At 45.2% G+C, this 21,160-nt stretch overlaps 1 protein-coding gene across 4 annotated transcripts in view; it reads right to left on the bottom strand.

Annotated features, from left to right (window-relative positions):
- LOC137380232 (protein phosphatase 1M-like) overlaps positions 1-21,160 on the bottom strand; it is a 36,763-nt gene that overhangs the window by 7,005 nt on the left and 8,598 nt on the right. For 2 of the 4 annotated variants that reach the window (XM_068052066.1, XM_068052068.1), the window contains exons 2-7: positions 11,920-12,040; positions 6,357-6,629; positions 5,371-5,406; positions 4,039-4,151; positions 3,419-3,503; positions 840-958 (exon numbers count right to left, since the gene is read on the bottom strand). In XM_068052066.1, coding sequence (XP_067908167.1) covers positions 840-958; positions 3,419-3,503; positions 4,039-4,151; positions 5,371-5,406; positions 6,357-6,629; positions 11,920-12,040 — 747 coding nt within the window. Of the gene's footprint in view, positions 1-839; positions 959-3,418; positions 3,504-4,038; positions 4,152-5,370; positions 5,407-6,356; positions 6,630-7,102; positions 8,488-11,919; positions 12,041-21,160 lie in introns of those variants that run through there. The other 2 variants (XM_068052069.1, XM_068052067.1) reach the window with 2 other exon arrangements.

The raw sequence follows: 21,160 nt of genomic DNA, 5'->3' as shown, positions 1-21,160 counted from the left end.
CGACAGCACCTTCCAAACTCGCGACCCCTACCACCTAGAAGGACAAGGGCAGCAGATGCATGGGAACACCACCACCTGCAAGTTCCGCTACAAGCCACACACCACCCTGACTTGGAACTATATCGCTGTACCTTCACTGTCGCTGGGTCAAAATCTTGGAACTCCCTTCCCAACAGCACAGGTGGTGTACCTACACCCACATAGACTGCAGCGGTTCAAGAACCACCTTCTCAAGGGCAATTAGGGAATGGGCAATAAATACTGGCCTGGCCAGCGACGCCCACATCCCATGAACAAACAAATATAAAAAAAATAGGGCCAAAACCACCTTCACAGGGCAATCAGGAATCCGGAGAATCAATAAAATAAATACATAACACTTATACAAACCAATGAAGCAGAGCGGGATGTGATAAACGCGACAAGCAAAACTTAAATTAAGGAATTACATCTTTCACATGCACAGTTATTGATATGTGGAACGGAGTGACATCCATTTCAGTGAACACAAACTAAGACAAAGCATTCAATAATGAAAAGATCAAGATGGGACAGAGGGCAGGCACTTCCTCACAAAGATAGAGGGAAGTAAAAGGATGAGTGACCACAGGCCACTTTCACCTCACTCAAATAAATCAATGGCAGCAATAGCAGAAGAGGCCTGGAATGCTAACCTACACTCAGCAGCAGAATGCTTTATAGTATGTGGAGATTAAGGGGAGGGGAAGAGAAAATTAAAGAAATAAAAATAGTGGAGGAAAACAAGCAATTTTTTTTCAAATGTAGAAGCTCTTGGTATGCAATTTTCTGCTGAATGCAGATGGCTAATAAATGCTCACCAGCCAGACATGAAGTAATCTCGGTACAAGATTTTCTCTCCAATATCACTCCTTTTCACTCTGCGAGGAAACTCGTATCTTGAAAACACTTCACCGAGTAACTCAGGCCTCAGGAAGGCCTGCGAGGAAATGTTGAGTTATTCAAAAATATATATATATATGGTTTGATTTTATTTCAGTAAATGTAACACCAGTAGCCCTAACTTACTTCTCCAAGTTCTGAAATTCCCTACCTAATTTTCATCATTCTACCATTGGCGGCCATGCCTTAGCCTCAAGATCTGAAGTGAGGTGAGAGTGACTGCCCTTGACATCAAGGTATCATTTGGCCGATTATGGCATCAAGTATCGAGTATTAGCCCTAGCAAAATTGAAGCCAATGGGAATCAGGGGGAAAACTCTCCGCTGGTTGGAGTCATACCTAGCACAAAGGAAGATGGTTGCGGTTGTTGGAAGTAAATTAGATTTTAGATTTAGAGATACAGCACTGAAACAGGCCCTTCGGCCCACCGAGTCTGTGCCGACCATTAACCACCCATTTATACTAATCCTGCACTAATCCCAACCACACCCTCACCTGTCCCTATATTCCCCTACCACCTACCTATACTAGTGGCAATTTATAATGGCCAATTCACCTATCAACCTGCAAGTCTGTGGAAGGAAACCGGAGCACCCGGAGGAAACCCACACAGACACAGGGAGAACTTGCAAACTCCACACAGGCAGTACCCAGATTTGAACCCGGGTCGCTGGGGCAGTGAGGCTGCGGTGCTAACCACTGCGCCAAATCACCTCAGCCTCAGGACATAACTGCAGGACTCCGCAAGAGAGTGTCCTAAGCCCAAACATCTTCAGCTGATTCACCAATGGCCTTCCCTCCATCCTAAGGTCAGAAGGGTATATGTGCACTGATGTTTGCAAAGTGTTCATTACCATTCGCAACTCCTCAGATACTGCAGTAATCCGTGCCTGCTTGCAGCAAGACCTGGACAACATTCAGGCTCGGGCTGATAAGTGACAAACAACATTCACGCTACACAAATGTCAGGCAATGACCATTTCCAACAAGAGAGAATCTAACCATCTCCATTGGTATTCAACAGCATTACCGAAACCCCCCACCATCACATCCGGGGGTCACCATTGACCAGAAACTTAATTGGACCAGCCATATAAGTACTGTAGCTACAAGAGCAGGTCAGAAGCTGGAAGCTCTGTGGCGAGTAACTGACCACCTGACTCCTGAAAGCCTGTCCTCCATCTACAGGGCATAAGTCAGGAATGTGATGGAATGCTCTCCACTTGCCTGGATAACTGCAACTTCAACAACACTCAAGAAGCTCGACACCATCCAGCCCAGTTAATCCAGCATCTTAAACATTCACTCCCTCCACCTCTGGTGCACTGTAAGATGCACTGTAGCAACTCGCCAAGGCTCTTAAAACAGTGCCCTCCAAACCTGTGACCTCAGGCACCTAGAAGTACAAGGTCAGCAGATGAATAGGAACACCACCACCTGCCAGTTCCCTTCCAAGTCACACACCACCCTGACTTGGAACTATCTCACTATTCTTTCACTGTTACTGGGTCAAAATCCTGGAACTCCCTCCCTAACGGCACTGTGGGTGTACCCGCAGCCGTTCAAGAAGGCAGCTCACCAGCACTTTCTCAAGGGCAAGGGATGGGCAATAGATGTTCGCATTGCCAGTGAAGCTCCTATCCCATGAACAAATTAAAAAATGCCCCTCCTAAACCTTTCTCTCTCCTCCTTAAAACCTACATCTTTTGACCAAGCTTTTATTTATTTATTTATTTAGAGATACAGCACTGAAACAGGCCCTTCAGCCCACCGAGTCTGTGCCAACCAACAACCACCCATTTATACTAATCCTCCATTAATTCCATATTCCCTACCACATCCCCACCTTCCCTCAATTCTCCTACCACCTACCTACGCTAGGGGCAATTTATAATGGCCAATTTACCTGTTAACCTGCAAGTCTTTGGCTTGTGGGAGGAAACTGGAGCACCCGGTGAAAACCCACGCAGTCACAGGGAGAACTTGCAAACTCCGCACAGGCAGTACCCAGAACTGAACCCGGGTCGCTGGAGCTGTGAGGCTGCGGTGCTAACCACTGCGCCACCCTCCTTATGTGGCTCGGTGTCAAATTTTGTTCCTGTGAAGCAAGTTGGTATGTTTGCTACATTAAATGTGCCATACAAACACAAGTTGTTGTTGTTCAATGATTTAGCTAAAAACAAGATCAGACCTGGCTTCAGCTGAAAAATTTTTTTTTTTTAAATCCTGCAAAGTTATTTGGGGAGATCCATCCTTTGCCATGTTGGGCCATTAGCTTCATAGTGCTGTCTCACTCGCTGACCTACGTTGACTTACTGTCCCCCAATGTTAATTCTCATCCTCAAGTTCTAAGGCAGTATCCCAAACCTTTATTAGGTTCTTTTAGAAAAACGTAAAAAATAACGATTTAACAATTGATTTAAAAATTAACTCAATTAATGTTTGTATTGAATCTTCAAGAGTTCAGTAGAACTAAGATGAAGATGATGTATTTTACCAGATGCTGAATCCTTTGTCTCTCAGTCACAGCTGTGAATTCGTTGGACAGAGGTAGAACTTCAGTCTTGTGTACTATCATTGCTCTTTAGAGGAAAAAAAAGATCATTAACATTTATTGCGTGTGTCCCATGGAGAACAATATTCAGGAAAGTGTCTTAACAGCATGTCAGTCATACTAGGGGGTGCCACAAAGCTTTAGTAATGACTGTGCAAGATAGAGACAAAATATGAATGAGATTGAAGAATGGAGCATTGTGTTGCATGATTTTTAGATATCTGGAGTAACTCAATAAAGTTTAATATCTGGCTCAGTGTGTTGAGTGTTTATTCCTATAATTCACTAGTCCAATCAGAATAAGTAGACTAAAAAGTGCTACACTGTTCTGTGTCCTCTCCCAGCGTTATCTGGATATGACTACAAGAAGCACGAGAGCAGCTGGAAACTGACTTGTGATCAAGCTGCCTGATCATCTTCTTGGCTGGGGAAAGTTACAAAGTTCAACAGGAACCTAAAAGAGGAAGGGTGGAAACTTGGTGGAAATAAACTAGCATCAGTCAGACCAGAGAGATTGCAAAGGAGTAACAACAGTGCAAAGACCGGTCTGTTTGCGCACTAACCTGCTGTCTCCAGCATTGGCCACATACAACTTGCCCTGCAAACCAAGAACAACCAGGGCAGTACAGCCTCCCACTTGATTATGTGATGCCTGGTAGTGACCAATCAGTTCATCCTGTGGAAAAAACAGGATACAAAGTTAGGTAAATGAATAAGTGTCACTCGTGGCTCAACTGGAAGCAGTCTCGCCTCAGAATCAGAAGATTGTGGGTTTGAATACCACTCTAGGGACTTGAGAACAAAAATCCAGGCTGACCTTCCAGTATAGTACTGAGCAACAGCCGCATACAAGCATATGAATTAGGAGCAGGTGTAGGCCACTCGGCCCCTTGAACCTACTCCACCATTCAACAAGATCGTGACTGATCTGATTGTAACCTCAACTCCACATTCCTGTCTACCCCTGATAACTTTCCAACCCCTTGCTTATCAAGAACCTATCTACCTTTGCCTTAAAAATATTCACAGACTCTGCTTCCACTGCCTTTTGAGGAAGAGAGTTCCAAAGAATCACGACCCTCTGAGAAAACATTTCCCCTCATCTCTGTCTTAAATGGGCGACCCCTTATTTTTAAACAGACACCTAGTTCTAGATTCTCGCACAAGAGGAAACATCCTTTCCACATCCACCCTGTCAAGAGCCCTCAGGATCTTATATGTTTCAATCAAATCGCCTCTTACTCTTCTAAATTCCGGCAGATACAAGCCTAGCTTGTCCAATCTTTCCTTAGAAGACAACCCGCCCATTCCAGGTATTATTCGAGTAAACCTTCTCTGAACTGCTTCCAATGCATTTACAACCTTCCTTAAATAAGGAGACCAATACTGTACACAGTACTCCAGATGTGGTCTCACCAATGCCCTGTATAACTGAAGCACAACCTCCCTACTTCTATATTCAATTCCCGTCGCGATAAATGATAACATTCTATTAACTTTCCTAATTTCGCGCTGTACCTGTATACTGAATTTTTGTGATTCATGCACTAGGACACCCAGATCCCTCTGCATCTCAGAGCTCTGAGGAGGGGACTTCGTCCTGGTGTCCTGGCCAATATTTATCCTTCAATCAAGATTACAAAAACTTCCCCGCTCTATTTCAAAATAGTGACATGGAATCTTTTAATTCCACCTGAGGGGGAGACAGGTGCCTCGGCTTAACATCCCATCAGAAAGATGACACCTCCAATAGTGCAGCACCCCGTCTGATACTGCACTGAGGGCAACCTAGATTGTGTGCTCAAATCTCTGGAGTGGGCCTTGAACACACAGCTTTGACTCAGGGGTGAGAGAGTGTTACCCACTGATCCAAGGCTGACACCCAAGTTGCTCACCTTCATCTCTATCTGTTGAGGTATCTGTAGGGAAGACTGGGTAAAAGTAACAGGATACACTGTCAGAAAACAAAAATAAAACACCAACAACTTGTATTTATATAGCACCTTAAAGGCAATAAAACGTTCCAAAATGCTTCACAAGATCATTATAAAAACAAAATTTGACACTGAGCCATATAGAGAGAGTTAAAGCAAACGACCAAAAACTTGGTCAAAGAGATAGGTTTTCAGGAGTATATTAAAAGGGGGCTCGAGAGGCGGAGAGGCCTAAGGAGGGAATCCAGAGCTTAGGGCCCAGGCAGCTGAAGGCACGACAGCCAAGGAATCATAGAATTGTTACAGCACAGAAGGTGGCCATTTGGCCCATCGTGTTTGCACCGGCTCTTTGAATGAGCAATTCACCTAATGCCATTCCCCCACCTTCTCCCCATAACCCTGCACATTCTTCCTTTTCATAGAACAGTTTAATTCCCTTTTGAATGCCTCAATTGAACCTGCCTCCACCAAGTTCTCAGGTAGTGTATTCCAGACCTTAAGCACTCGCTGTGTGAAAAAGTTTTTCCTCAAATCACTTTTGCTTCTCTTACCAAATACTTTAAACGTGTGCCCTCTCGTTCTTGATCCTTTCACGAGTGGGAACAGTTTCTCTTTCTCTACTCTGTCCAGACCCCTCATGATTTTGAATACCTCTATCAAATCTCCTCTCAGTCTTCTCTTCTCCAGGGAAAACAGCCCCAACTTCTCCAATCTAGCTTCATAACTAATGGAGCAATTAAAATCAGGGATGCTCAAGAGGCCAGAATTAAAGGAGCGCAGATATCTCCGAGGATTGAGGGGCTGGAGGAGATTACGGAAATGGAGAGATTAGAAAACACGGATGAGACTATTAAAATTGAGCTATTGGTTAATTGGGAGCCAATATAGGTCAGCAAGCACGGGGTGATGGGTGAACAGGATTTGGAATACCGGAGTGGTATACTCACGCAGTTTTTGAAGGCAGTCTCCAGTGCACCTTTCACTAGGTTCTCGATAGAGATATTTTTCTCTATTCCGTAGCTTGTTTCAGTTTGCCTCCCCTTGTGTCCCTTAAGATGCAGAGGGGGTTGGACATTGCAGGGGCCACAGATAACATCCAAGATTTCCTCCAGCTGTTCTCTGATACAGTGATGTAAATGCTCGGCTGCCAATATTGCAGCAACAGGGCCATCATGACCATCAAACAATCCCCAGTAGGTAGCCATAATGCCTTGGTCTTGCTATGGAAGAAGAAAAGACTTCCAATAAACAAAGTGCTTTGCCCTTCACACAAGCACAGCCTGATGTTAGAAACTTCAACCAATACTCAGGAAAATTGGTGTAAAGGGACATATCCCATGGCAAGTCTTTCGCTTGTTTCCAAACACACAAGTGAGGATGTAAAGCCGACTAAAAACCCTTCATATACTATCACACGGATGCAAAATGATGTAGGCTTCCTGTGTGTCCCAAACACACAAAGGTTTTTAGCAAAGACTCTATGGGCTGAATTTTACCAGCCCCCCTGATGTCGGGGTCATGGTGGGGGGCCTGGAAAATACTTCCAGGAGAGGCCCACCACGGGCCTCGATGCTAGGAAGGCATTTTACCCCATTTTACCGGCAGCAGCGAGACCTCATGGCGCCTCCCCCTCCCGCCACTCGGCGGCAGAACCTTAATTTAAATAAATTATAATCAATGCATAAACACTTACCTTGTCCCGACAGCTGTCCCACGCCGATATTCTGGCTGGTGGCCGGAGCTCCTGCGCCTTTGGATCTCTGCTCGGAGATCCGATGTGTAACATTGGTGGTGGGGGGGGTGGAGGAGTGAAGTTTTCAGGGTGAGGGGGGGGAAGCGGGGAAAACTGTTCCTATTGGTTGCAGGGATGGTGGGAAAGGGTTAAGGGTCAAAAATTATAAAGTTTGGGGGGAAAGTTTGGGATCGCAAAAATTTTTTTTCTGGGGGTAGAGGGCAATTTATACATTGAGTACTCTTTTGGGCGGTGGGGGGGGGGGGGTTCAAAGTGATATTAAAATGTTATTTCACATCTCCGAACACCGGTACCTTTAAAAATCTAACTCTAGCTGAAGGTCTTGAAGCCCTTTAAAAATGGCATCGTCGCCTGCGCGGTGGAGCGGACGCCATTGCCGGGGACGGAGCGCCCACCCCCTCTTTTGAAGCTCGCCACCGAGAATGGCGGCGAGCTGGACAAATCTCGGCCTCTGAAGGTGATGCTTTCTGAAGGACATAGAACAAAACCACTGCTCTTCACAAACCAACTCCTTTTCCTGGAATGTGAATAATCTTGCATTTCTGACAAATCCTCCCCAAATTATTTAGCTTTACGGGAGTTGAATAACGCAAGGTAATTATGTGAAAGAGCTAAGCAAACATGTGTAAAAAGGTTTTTGTAAATTCTCTTCAGCGTGAATAATTAACAGACAGAAAATGAAATTTCGCTCCCACCATCACCCAACAAAAGGATATGTAGAATAATCTATCCAGGGAAGCACTGAGGGAACTGAAGTGGAGATGAGTGGATTAAACAGGATGATGGGACAGTTTTTGAGAGACAGGACTGTATGAGATATAATGTGGGGAATTAACTCTTGGATCAGACTCAAGAACATAGTAACCGCCCTTTTAGGCCCTATACAGCCCTGTATTTGTTCCAAGGATATAAATGGACAAGGAGTTAAGCAAGTTGACCAACTAGTCAGATCTTGTTCGATTGTCTTATTTGGTCTGGGAGGAATTTCCTCGAGGTTTTTTTCCTGGCAATGAACCTCAAGTTTTTTTGCCCTCTTTCCTAACTTCCCAACAACAGTTTATGTAAAAAAAAAACAGAAAATGTTGGAAATACTCAGCAGGTCTGGCAGCATCTGTGGAGAGATAAAGAGTGTTAAAGGCCAGAATTTTATACCCCCCCCACCCCACAAAGTGCAGGCTGGTGGGAGGGGGCGGGGGTGCGTAAAATGGAGTGGGAGGCTTGGGGGGCCCTTCCCAACCCGCTCCCGCCTCCATTTTACGCAGGGCGGCAGTGGCGAGAAACGGCCCGCCCCAGGTCAATCAAGGCCCTTAAGTGGCCAATTAACAGCAATTGAGAGACAAGTTCAGTCAGATTTTTAGGATATCCGAGCACAGCCATAGGTTCAAGAAGGCGTCAGCAACTCAATATAAGCTGTTAGTGGGAGGGGAGAAAATGCTGTGGCGAATTCTTTGTAAAGCTGTGGGGAAATACTTCTCCAATGCAAGTTATTACTCACATTACATAAACTGTTCCAAAAGCGAAATACTGCAGATGTGGAAATCTGAAATAAAAACAGAGAATGCTGGAAACACTCAGCAGGTCTGGCAGCATCTATGGAGAAAAAAAAAAAGAGTTAACATTTCAGCTTCTTGACCTTTCATCAGAATCTGATGAAGGTCAACCAACTGAAACTTTGGCCGGAATTTTACGGTGGCCGGAGGGGAGCCGTCCACTGACTGAAAAGTCGGTGGTGATCCCGCCTCCGCAGGGCCTGGGACCCAGACCAGATTTTACAGTCCCCAGGCCCTTAATTCGTCTTAGGTGGGACTTCCACGTTATTGAGGCAGGAAGCCCCACCAAATGGAGCCGCTGGCCAATCAGTGGGCCGGCAGCTATTAGTCCCAGCAGTGCCACCGGGAGCGGGAGTGCAGCGCCTGCTACTAGGGAAATTTTACCCTTGACTGGCGGGCGGCCCAGGACTCAGAAAAGCCGCCTGATAAAAGGCAGCCACTCTGACGGCCTGGCGGGGGGGTGCCTCCTGATTGGGCACCCAGCGCCCGCCTGAGGGCTGCCCCCGATCCCCCAACCGCCCCCAAAGCCCAACATGCCCCCCCCACCAATCGAACCCCCTTGCCTCGCTGGGGCTCAACCGATCGCCCCCAGCGAGGCCCCAAAAAGGTAAATTATGAAAGAAAACGAGCACAAAATATAAAAATGGATAGCAAAAGCTTCTATAAGTATATAAAAGGGAAGAGAGGAGCTAAAGTGAATGTTGGTCCGTTGGAGGATGAGACTGGGGAGTTAATAGAAGGGAACACAGAAATGATAGACACCAAATCAGTATTTTGCTTCAGTTTTCACAGTGCAGGACATTAGTATCATCCCAATAGTATCAGGTAATGCAGAGGTTATAGAAAGAGAGGAACTTAGAACAATCATCATCACTAGGGAAAAAAAGTACTGAGCAAACTATTGGGGTTGAAGGCAGACAAGTTCCCAGGGCCTGATGGCCTACATCCTAGGGTCTTAAAGGAAGTGGCAGTGGAGATAGTGGGTCCATTGGTTATAATATTCCAAAATTCTCTGGATACGGGATAGGTTCCAGTGGATTGGAGAAAAGCTAATGCAACTACATCCTTTCTCAAGTAAGGGGACCAAAACTTATTCAAAAAGGGAGGGAGGCAGAAAGTAGGAAACTATAGACCAGTTAGTGTAACATCTGTCATTGGGAAATTGTTAGAATTCATTATTAAGGAAGTAATAACAGGACATCTAGAAAGTCAAAACGCAATCCATCAGAGTCAGCGTGGTTTTATGAAGGGTAAATCGTGTTTAATTTGCTAGAGTTCTTCGAAGCTGTAACAAGCAAAGTGGATAATGGGGATCCTGTAGATGTAGTTTACCTGGACTTCCAGAAGGCATTTGATAAGGTGCCGCACAAAAGGTTAGTACACAAGGTAAGTTCACATGGGATTAGGGGCAATTTATTGGCTTGGATAGAGGATTGGCTAACCGACAGACAACAGAGAGTCGGGATCAATGTGTCTTTTTCTGGCTGGCAAGATGTCACTAGTGGGGTGCCACAGGGTTTAGTCCTTGGGCCCAACTATTTACAATCTATATTAATGACTTGGATGCAGGGATAGAAGGTATTATAGCCAAATTTGCAGATGACACTAAAATAGGTGGGATAGTAAGTTGCAATAAATAAATAAGAAATCTACAAATGGATATGGATAGATTAGATAAATGGGCCAAAATGTGGCAGATGGATTTTAACGTGGATAAGTGTGAGGTTATCGATTTTGGTTGGAAGAATAGAAAGTAAAATTATCTAAATGGAGAGAAACTTCAGAGTACTTCAGTGCAGAGGGATCTGGGTGTCCTTGTGCATGAATTGCAGAAAACTAGCTTGCAGGTACAGCAGGTGATAAGGATGGCAAATGGAATTTTGGCATTTATTGCTAAAGGAATAGAGTATAAAAGTAGGGACGTGTTGCTGCAACTGTACAAAGCATTGGTGAGACAGCACCTGGAGTATTGCGTACAGTTTTGGTCCCCTTACTTGAGAAATGATGTAGCTGCATTAGAGGCAGTTCAGAGGAGGTTCACTAGATTGATTGCAGAGATGGGGGGCTTGTCTTATGAAGAGAGATTGAGCAGTTTAGGCCTTTACTCTCTGGAGTTCAGGAGAATGAGAGGAGATCTAATTGAGGTAAATAAGATGATTAAGGGGATTGACAAAGTAGACATAGAGAGGATGTTTCCTCTTGTGGGTAATCTAGAATGAGAGGTCATAGTTTTAGGATAAGGGGTAGCAGATTTAAAACAGAGATGAGGAGAAATTATTTCTCTCAAAAGGTCATGAGTCTGTGGAATTCACTACCCCAGAGTGCGGTGGATGCCGGGACATTGGGTAAATTTGAGAAGGAGATAGACAGATTTTTAATTAGACATGGGTTGAAGGGTTTTGGAGAACCGGCAGGAAAGTGGAGTTGAGGCCAAGATGAGATCAGCCATGATCGTATTGAATTGCGGAGCAGGCTCGAGGGGCTGAATTGCCTACTCCTGCTCCTAGTTCTTATGTTCTTAAAAACCTACCCCTTCTCCAGGGCTCCCCGACATCTTCAGCTGGGTTGCAGTCCCAGCAGTGGCCACCACTCCCAGTGGCACTGCTGGGACTAAGAACTGTTGGCCTGCTGTTGGCCGGCAGCTCCATTAGGCGGGACTTCCTGCCTCAATGAGGTGGAAGTCCCGCCTAAGACCAATTAAGGGCCTGGGACCGTAAAATCTGGTCTGGGTCCCAGGCACTGTGGAGGCAGGATCACCACCGACTTTTCAGTCAGTGGACGGCTCCTCTCCGGCCACTGTAAAATTCCGGCCAAAGTTTCAGTTGGTTGACCTTCATCAGATTCTGATGAAAGGTCAAGAAGCTGAAATGTTAACTCTTTTTCTCTCCATAGATGCTGCCAGACCTGCTGAGTGTTTCCAGCATTCTCTGTTTTTATTTCAGATTTCCACATCTGCAGTATTTCGCTTTTGGAACAGTTTATGTAATGTCAGTAATAACTTGCACTGGAGAGGTATTTCCCCACAGCTTTACAAAGAATTCGCCACAGCATTTTCTCCCCTCCCACTAACAGTTTATATTGAATTGCTAACGCCTTCTTGAACTTATGGCTGTGCTCGGATATCCTAAAAATCTGTCTGAACTTGTCTGTCATTGACATTCAGTACACAAGCAGTTCAACCAGATCCATGTTAGGTGTGGTACATACAGTGTCTTCATTTGGGCACAATAGGACCCATTCTTCTTCAATGTCAACTGCTTTTCTGAGAATGATCGGTCTACAGGTTGCCTGGTCTTCGTTGAAAATACTTTTGCCGGCATTTATAACCCTGCAAAGAGAATTCCAGTGTTAGAAAAGAAATGAACAGTTAAACATATACCTGCCTTTCACTGTATACTGTGCCCAATTCCTATCTATTATTTAGTGATGGGGATACATTTCCATGGGCACCAGCTTTTAAAAAAAAATTCATTCACATGATGTTGGCTTTACTGCCTATCCCAAATTGCCCTTGAGAAGGTGGTGGTGAGACACCTTCCTGAACCGCCTCAGTCCATGTGGATTATAGCTTTTCGTAGTGGTTTTGATACTACTGAGTGACTTGCTAGGCCATTTCCGAGCGCAGTTAGAGTCAACCATGTTGCTGTGGAGTCACACAGAGGGCAGAACAGGTTAAGGACGGCAAATTTCTTTCCCTAAAAAGGACATTAATGAACCAGTTGTGTTTTTACAACAATCTGGTAGTTTCACGGTCACAATATATATGCTAGCTTTTTATTCCGAATTTATTGAATTTAAATTCCCCTGCTACTGTACCTATCCAGATAGTGCTGGCCCTCTTCGATTATCTTACTACATACTTGGCACAACTTTTTTTCCTTGAGCACTGTTTTCAGCTCCTGATCGCCTGATATGGGCACTTCCAGAATTTAACATCTGCCCACAATATTTTGTGTTATTTCCATCCTTGCTTTCTATCATAAGATTGGGGGTTGACCCCTTCCTCTATTACTCAAGAGTAATTGGAGGGACGAGTAATGGTTGGAAAAATATAGCCCAATTTACTAAAAGAAAATGTTTATATTAGGCACTGAATATCAGACCTGATTTCAGACTCCATATCAACTGTATTGTACTATATGCAGTCTGAAGTGCTTTCCATCAGATGTAATCATATATTCTCTGTATCCCTTATAAGCAGTTTATCGAAGAAGGGTTTATTTAATAAGTGGAAATAAAGAAACATCAAGACTTGAAGTGCCAGAACGTGCATGTGCATCTGTCACATTAAAGATTGATCAGGCCACTAAAGTGTATCACAATGCTGAGACACAAAACTAAAGCTTGCTTGTTATATTGATTGGTGAAGCAAGTTACTTGTTCACATTTTTGAACCGCTGAGCTTTTCTGTTAGATGCACACACATGCACAGTTACTCATATTAACATTGTTTTCTCTAGCTTTAAGGCCAATGTGATTTGCCCGATCATTTTCTCCAAACCAAAAACAGAGTAGCACATAATGTATTGACATATTCTCCCATTAGTGCATTCAAAGGAATAGCTATAATGCAGAGTAAAACCATCGCATCAAGCTGAAATAAAGGATGAAAAACACACTGCAGCATAAAAACACTGTGCAATAAATAGGACTGCGTTGACACAAAGTGCACTTGAATTTTTGCAACGGCATGAAAATGTTACACAAATGAGGTTACACCAACAGCACCAGGTGACTGTTGGCCAGCCATATGGAAACGTTAAGCACTAGTTAAGCTGTTTTCCTATAATCAGAAAACATCAGCAGAGGCTCGAGAATTTTGTGCTCCTCCAATTCTGGCCTCTTGTACTGCCCCGGTTTTAATCACTCCACCACCAGCAGCTGTGCCTTCAGCTCGCTGGGCCCAAAGCTCAAAAATGTCATACCTAAACTCTCCTTAAAATGTACCTCTTTGACCAAGCTTTTGGTTACCTGTCCTAATATCTCCTTATGTGGCTTGGTGTCAAATTTTATTTACCACCGCTCACGTGAAGCACCTTGTGACCTCTTCCTACATGAATGGTGCTATATAAATGTAAGTTTTTGTAAATCTCCTCATTAGTAAAGTTCTGTAAAATCTTTGGAGCCAATACAGGTATATTTCACAGAATCCAGTTTATACCAAACCCCCGTCAACAAGTTTTGTTGGAGAAAGTAGCTAGATTAATAAGCTTGTAATCACGGACTGCATTTTGTTATAGCAACACTTCGCTTAAGAAGATGCTTTTCCTCAATCCTATATTCTGGCTTCTGAAGAGGCAATTTCTTCGACACCAGCTCAGAACCCATAGGGCTGGATTTTACTGGGCTCCCGACATCAGGCTGCATGACGGAGGGAGGGCCGAGGATCATTCCGGCAGAGGCCCGCCACAGAGTCCGACGCCAGGAGGGCCTGGCCCCATCTTTCCAGTGGTGGTGAGGCTCGGTGGTGCCCCACCGCTGGGTGACAGAACCTGGCTTTGCATATTGAAATGAGCACCATGAATACATTTCAATAAACTTACCTTCCATCGTATGGGCCCGCCGCGATCTTCAGTGTGGCGGCTGGCACTCCCGCGCCTTCACTTCCCCGTCTAGGGAAAGCAGGCGGGGGGGGGGGGGGGGGGGGAATGGGGGCGGAGTTAAGATTTTTAGTGTGGGGGGGGGGGGAAACGGGGTCAAATAATCGTCATGAGTATAGGGGATGGTGGGAAGGAGTGAACTGTGAACTTTGTACAGTTTGGGGAGGGGGGGTGGAAAAGGTCATATTTGTAAGTTAAGTATTTTGAGGGGGGGGGGGAAGGGCAGATACTTAACTTTATTGTTATGGGCAGGGTGGGAAAGGGGTGTTAGAATTTTGTTGGCAATAGTGGGGAGGGCGGGGGGTTGTCTTTATAAAAATGTAAATCTACTGGCAGGGCTGGCTGCCTGTTACAAATGGCGCCGGCGCACGGGCAGCTGAAGCCATTACTGCCGATGGACAGCCCACCCCCTCCACGTGACTGGGGGGGGGGGTGGGGGGGGTGTTGGGCCGACCTAGGTATTTACTGTGCGGTAGATTGCGGCAGCCCGGGGGCGCGTGCCGCCATTTTTTCACCTGCGCCAGCAGCGGCAGCGAGCTCTTAAAACACAGCTCATAGTTTTTCAAATTACGTCAAACACGGATAAGTAAATCATTTTGAGCAAAGCTCATCCAATCGAAGCTCAGTCAGGGGAACGCCTTTGCATGAAACTCCTGAGTTTGGTCACAAAACAGACAGCAAATAAATACCATAGAGTAAAAAATCCCTGCCCTTCAGTCAGTTCCCCCCCCCCGCCATCCCCACCCGATTACATCTTTAAACTGTTACAACTTTATAATTTAAGCATTTATTTAGCTCGTAGATTATGCTTTAGTGTTGTATAAGACTGAGGTTAATATCAGTGCAGGAGTTTGTGAACTCCCAAGTTACATTTAGTGCAAATGGCGTGTGTACAATGCTGAGTAGCTCAGGATATTGAAGCTAACAGGATACACCAGGCATTAGAAACAGATGTTAGTGCCATTTGACACTCAATATGCGAGCACAATGTATCCAATAACAGCATATTTGTCTGACATTTCATATTTGCCCAGACATCAGCCTCTGTCTCACTATTTTTGTACACGTTTGTTAGAGTGCGTTAAACCTCGGAGTATAATATCTGTATTTACATTAAACTGGGAAAAGTACCAGTCACTGGGAGTCTTTTGGATAGTGAAAAGACTTTCTGGCTAAGGAGGTAAGTTTATTAGGATCTTTGGAATCCTCCAACCTCTAAACATCTGCTCCTTCAAAACTCCACTGCCACGTCCTATCCTGCTCAATAATGATGCCTATTTTCACTGACTTAGACAAGCTTCTTTCTACTTGCCCAACTCCTCAAATTGAAAATTCTTATGGATTTAAATCACCTCCATGGCTTCAGCTTTTCCCATCTGTAACCTCCTTCAGCGGCAAAACAAATCCACCCACCCATCCCATATACTCAAGTTCTCTGTTGCTCTCGTCTCTTGTTTCTACCCCCTCCTTCTGGCTCACCATTAGCAGCCATGCCTTCAGTTGCCAAGGCACCACTTCTGGAATTCCCTCCCTAACTGCACCTATGGTCCTGACAGACTGCCCGTTGGCCTTTGAGAGTCTTATATTCAAAGAGCTCTAAATGGAGAGTTAGCATTAAAGAGTGGAATGAAAACCCTTCAACTAAACCCAATTTTCTGAACTGCCAGACAAAACAAAAGAAGCAGAACAAAAATGTTTTCCTAACTCAAAATGAAACATAACGCAAATGCAGTGAACACCAGCAAGTTTAATGCTGGAATAGGGAATCTTGAGTTAAAGTATGCAGCACTTGCTTTGTGTTTCAGTGAGCTGCCAGTCTTATTTAGTTTATTTTATTCAGAGATACAGCACTGAAACAGGCCCTTCGGCCCACCGAGTCTGTGCCGACCATCAACCACCCATTTATACTAATCCTACACTAATCCCATATTCCTACCACATCCCCACCTGTCCCTCTATTCCCCTACCACCTACCTATACTAGGGGCAATTTATAATGGCCAATTTACCTATCAACCTGCAAGTCTTTGGCATGTGGGAGGAAACCGGAGCACCCGGAGGAAACCCACGCAGACACAGGGAGAACTTGCAAACTCCACACAGGCAGTACCCAGAATTGAACCAGGGTCGCTGGAGCTGTGAGGCTGCGGTGCTAACCACTGCGCCACTGTGCCGCCCACTAGATTATTGTGCTGTCACTGGAGTAGAATAGGCCAACAATTCTTCTGTCATTGTTGATGATTACAATTTGCATTTGTATAGCTCCTTTAAAGTAGTAAAACATCCCAAGCAATATTCCCTCTAACTTCTGTTTGCTGTGCGCTGCTGGCTTCTTGCACTGTGTGGTCCCTTTAGGATCGACTCGCAGCCACACATCTTAAGAGGGAATGTTGGTTGTGCGCGGCCTCCGTGTTCCCTGCGCGACTCAATTTCGGTTTCCGTGCGGCCACACACCTATACAGCTTAGAGGGAGCATTGATCTCAAGGCACTTCACAGTAACATAATCACCTAAAAATTGACACTACTCAAAGGAGTTATTAGGACAGGTGACGAAAAGCTTGGTCAAAGAGGTAGGTTTTAAAGGACGAGAGAGAGTTGGAGAGGTTTCAGGAGGGAATTCCAGAGCGTGTAGCCTTGATAGCAGACAGTATGGCGCCCAATGGTGGGGTGAAGGAAGTGGGGGTGCACAAGAGGCCAGAGTTAGAGGAGGGTCGTAGGGCTGGAGGAGCTTACAGAGATTGGGGTAAGGCCATGGAGGGACTCGGAGGTGAGAATTTTAAAACTGAGGCATTAGTGGACTGTGAGCCAATGTAGGTCAGCGAGCACAGTAATGTTCAGGGCATAATTACTGACAGAATCCTCGCTTTGAACCTATCTTGTTACATTAGTGCAGCTTGGCTCAGTGGTAACACTTGAACTTGCTACCTTGTGACTGGACGACAAGACCCACACCTAGGCTGAATTTTACTAGCCCTTTAAGGACGAGTTGAGAGGCAGGGTGGAGCAATAAAGTAGCGAGAGAAGGTGGGGGTGGGGGGTAGCCTCCTGGTGGGCACCCTGCCACCTTCCTGACTTTGTGCAATTTTATTCGCAATTAAGGACTACATAAGGACCTCCTCCTGCCTCCACTGGCATTCCACTTGCGATGGGGAGGATCTCTGCCATATGGGGAAAGCGGGCAGCCTGCCTTCAGACTCAGGGGGGTGGGGGGGCCTCCTGATTGGGCACCCTGTGGCCCGCAGGAGGGGTCCCTGGTGGTAAGGGCAACTCCCACAGAACCACCACACTCCTGCCCGCATCAATGCTCCCCCCTCACCCGGGTCTGCCTGAGTGGCTCTGGTGACCCTAACCTCACTCACCTGGTTCCCAGGGCAGTGCTCATGTCGCTGCTCCAGGCCGGGTGCAGTGGCCACCGCTCCCGCTGGCACTGCTAGTACTGAAGAGCTGCTGGCCCTCTGATTGGCTGACAGTGCTTGGAGGCGGGACCTCTGCCCTTAAAGCCATGGGAGCCCCAATGCCAGACAGTTAATTGCCTGATGGCTACAGAATTGAGTCAGTGGCCCGCTGTCAGGGCCACTGCTGCCCCAAGACCTGAGCACATAATCTAGGCCAACAACTCAGTGTAGTACTGAGGGAAGTGCTGCATTGTCAAAGTGAACATCTTTCAGCTTAGCCATTTAACTAATGCCCCCATCTGCCTTTTCAAGTGGATGTAACAGTTTTGCAAAAAACAGTGTCCTGTCCAACCAACATCCATCAACACTGCCAAAATAGATTAACTGGTCATTCATCCTTGTATCATTTGTGGTTTCTTGCTGCAGAATTTCTTGCCAATCAAACAATAATAATTACTTATCTGTGGTTTGCTTTGTGGGCCCCCTGAAGATATGGAAGGCACTATATAAATGCAAATCTTTCATGATATAAAATCCTGAGTCACCTTGACATCTCCTTCTTTAGACAAGTCACAATGTGGCAATCAATGCTGGAAGAATTGAGTGTGTTTATCGGTGATTCTTCCTGTTATTCTGCATGACAGCTCCACAATCCAACATAATATCACACATCACTGTGTCAGCATTCTTCATTTTTATTCAAGCAAATTTGTACACAAAAATCTAAAGCGTGGCTCTGAATATCTGACAATCCAAGTGCCATTCGAAAGTAAGAAAACAGACAGGATTGCAGGTTCCAGAATTCGAACCAACTGCCACACTCTCAACATAAAATATACAGAAATGCATAGAAGTTACAACATGGAAACAGGCCCTTTGGCCCATCCAGTCCATGTTGGTGTTTACCCTTCACATGAGCAACTGGTTCCAATGCTATTCACCCAGCCTGTTCCCATACCCCGTCAACCCTGCTCCCTCATCCACCCAGTCAGTTTAACATTGGTGTAGCTTCTGCCTCAACTGCTAAGCCTGGAGGAGAATTCCAAAGCCTCACAACACCCACCAGCTGCTGCAGGCAGTGCTTACTCAGCTTTGCACAGCTGCTGTGGTGCTCAGCGAAGGACACCTTTCATTCCTACATGCAGTTATACATTTTGGGATCAAAAAGTGGCACATTACATAATTTCAAAAAACAACAACTGAGGTAGCCAAAGCGTTTAGTCACAAGTACATCTTTTATGCTGACTCAGGATACTATACACCACATGTGATAGGTGCCTATCTTCCACAAAACAGGAAGGCGATTAGCTGGTTGGTATTAATTCTGCACTGATCTGTTGAGAACCATTGTACTACAACACAGATAACCAATCAACCAAGTAAAACTCTTGACGTTATTACCTAGTGTTGATCACCGCATGAAATATCAACACTTGACCACACATTTCAACAGAAATGAGATCTTTAACCACCAAATACAGGAAATGTGATTCTCTAAGTTGCTCACTGGCTAGACTCTACACTTGTTTTCTTGTTAAAACTTGGACTTCTAGAACTTGTTTTTTTTGCCATAAGCATTATTAGAATGTGGCCCAGTGAACAGCTGGGAAACATTTGTTAGTTATGTCAGAAGGGCCTATATGAGATCTAGCAGTACACAGCATTGTGTGTCGATGTACAGCCAATTTGGGTCTAATCTGGTGCCAAAGCAATGGCGCTCGTCTGACTCAGGGCTGTTTGGGGTCCAGCAACAGGCCATGGAAAAAGCTTGAGCATTTGTCCCAAACTCTGACCTTGCAATATAATTTCATGGAGTAAAGGATGATAATAAAACATACATTTTCCATGAAACCCAGTCCTTGTTTGGTCAGGTCATCATTGAGTATTTTCAGAATTTCACAACTGCTCTGCCACACATTCTCTATCACACTATAAGCTGAGCAGTGGGTTCATGGCAGGCAGCCAGATTGCTGTAAATCCTATTTCTATTTGCACTCAATCATCCATGAAAATTGTATCCACCAGTAAGCTCCATGAGGGCTGGCAGATCTTCTAACTGACCGTAAACTAATTGCATTTATCAGCCCATTTCTTGAATTTCTTCTTCTGTTGACTCATGCTGGGTCTATAATAATTCCACAGCAACTACAGACATCCTTGTGCCGAGGAGCTTAGGGGCACCTCCTGCAAAGGTGGCTCATCCCCATACAATCACTGATCTCGCTGCTACGATGAAGAGACCCTTCACCTCCACTCTATCCAGGCCCCTCAAAATTTTGTACATTTCAATCAGATTTCTCCTCAGCCTTCTTTGTTCCAAGGAGAACAACCCCAACCTATCCAATCTTTCCTCATAGCTGCCAACATCCTGATAAATCTCCTCTGTGCCCTCTCTAGTGCAATTACATCCTTTCTGTAATGAGATGACCAGAACTGCACACAGTACTCAAGCTGTGGCCTAGCCAATGAGTTATACGGTTCAGGCATAACTTCCCTGCTCTTGTATTCTATACGTCGGCTAATAAAGGAAAGGATTCCATATGCCTTCTTGACCACCTTATCGATCTGTCCTGCTGCTTTCAGGGATCTGTGGACATTCACTCCAAGGTCCCTCACTTCCTCTACATTTCTCAGTATTTTCCCATTAATCGTGTATTCCTTTGCCTTGTTTGACCTCCCCAAATGCATCACCTCACACTTCTCCAAGTTGAATTCCATTTGCCACTTTTGTGCCCATCTGACCAGACCATCAATATCTTCCTCCAGCCTGCAGCTATCCTACTCACTATCTACCACACGGCCAATCTTTGTGTCGTCTGCAAGCTTCTTGATCATGCCCCCTACATTTACGTCCAAATCGTAATATACACCACAAGAAGCAGGGGACCCAGTATGGAGCCCTGCGGAACACCACTGGAAACAGCTCTCCAGTCGCTAAAACAGCCATCAACAATTACCCTTTGTTTCCTGCCACTGAGCCAATTTTGTATCCACCTTGCTACATTTCCCTGGATCCCATGGGATTTTATTTTTTTTAACCAGCCTGCCACGTGGGACCTTGCTAAAATCCATGTAGACCACATCAACTGTACTACCCTCATCTATCTTCCTTGTCACTTCTTCAAAAAACTCGGTCAAGTTGGTCAAACAAGATCTTCCCTTAACAAATCCATGCTGACTATCCTTGATTAACCTGTGCCTTTCTAAGTGACAGTTTATCCTGTCTCTCAGAATAGATTCCAATAAATTTCCAATAACTGAGGTTATACTGACTGGCCTGTAATTATCCAGTCTATCCTTCCCTCCCTTTTTTGAATGGAGGTACAACATTCTCCAATCCTCCAGTACCACGCATGTATCCAGTGAGGACTGGAAAATGATGGCCAGATTCTTTGCTATTTCCTTTCTTGCTTCTTCTAACAGCCTGGGGTACATTTCATCTGGCCCTGGTGA

This window comes from Heterodontus francisci, chromosome 19 (assembly GCF_036365525.1).
Source record: "Heterodontus francisci isolate sHetFra1 chromosome 19, sHetFra1.hap1, whole genome shotgun sequence".
NCBI lineage: Eukaryota > Metazoa > Chordata > Chondrichthyes > Heterodontiformes > Heterodontidae > Heterodontus > Heterodontus francisci.
This window is presented reverse-complemented; position numbering and strand designations above follow the sequence as displayed.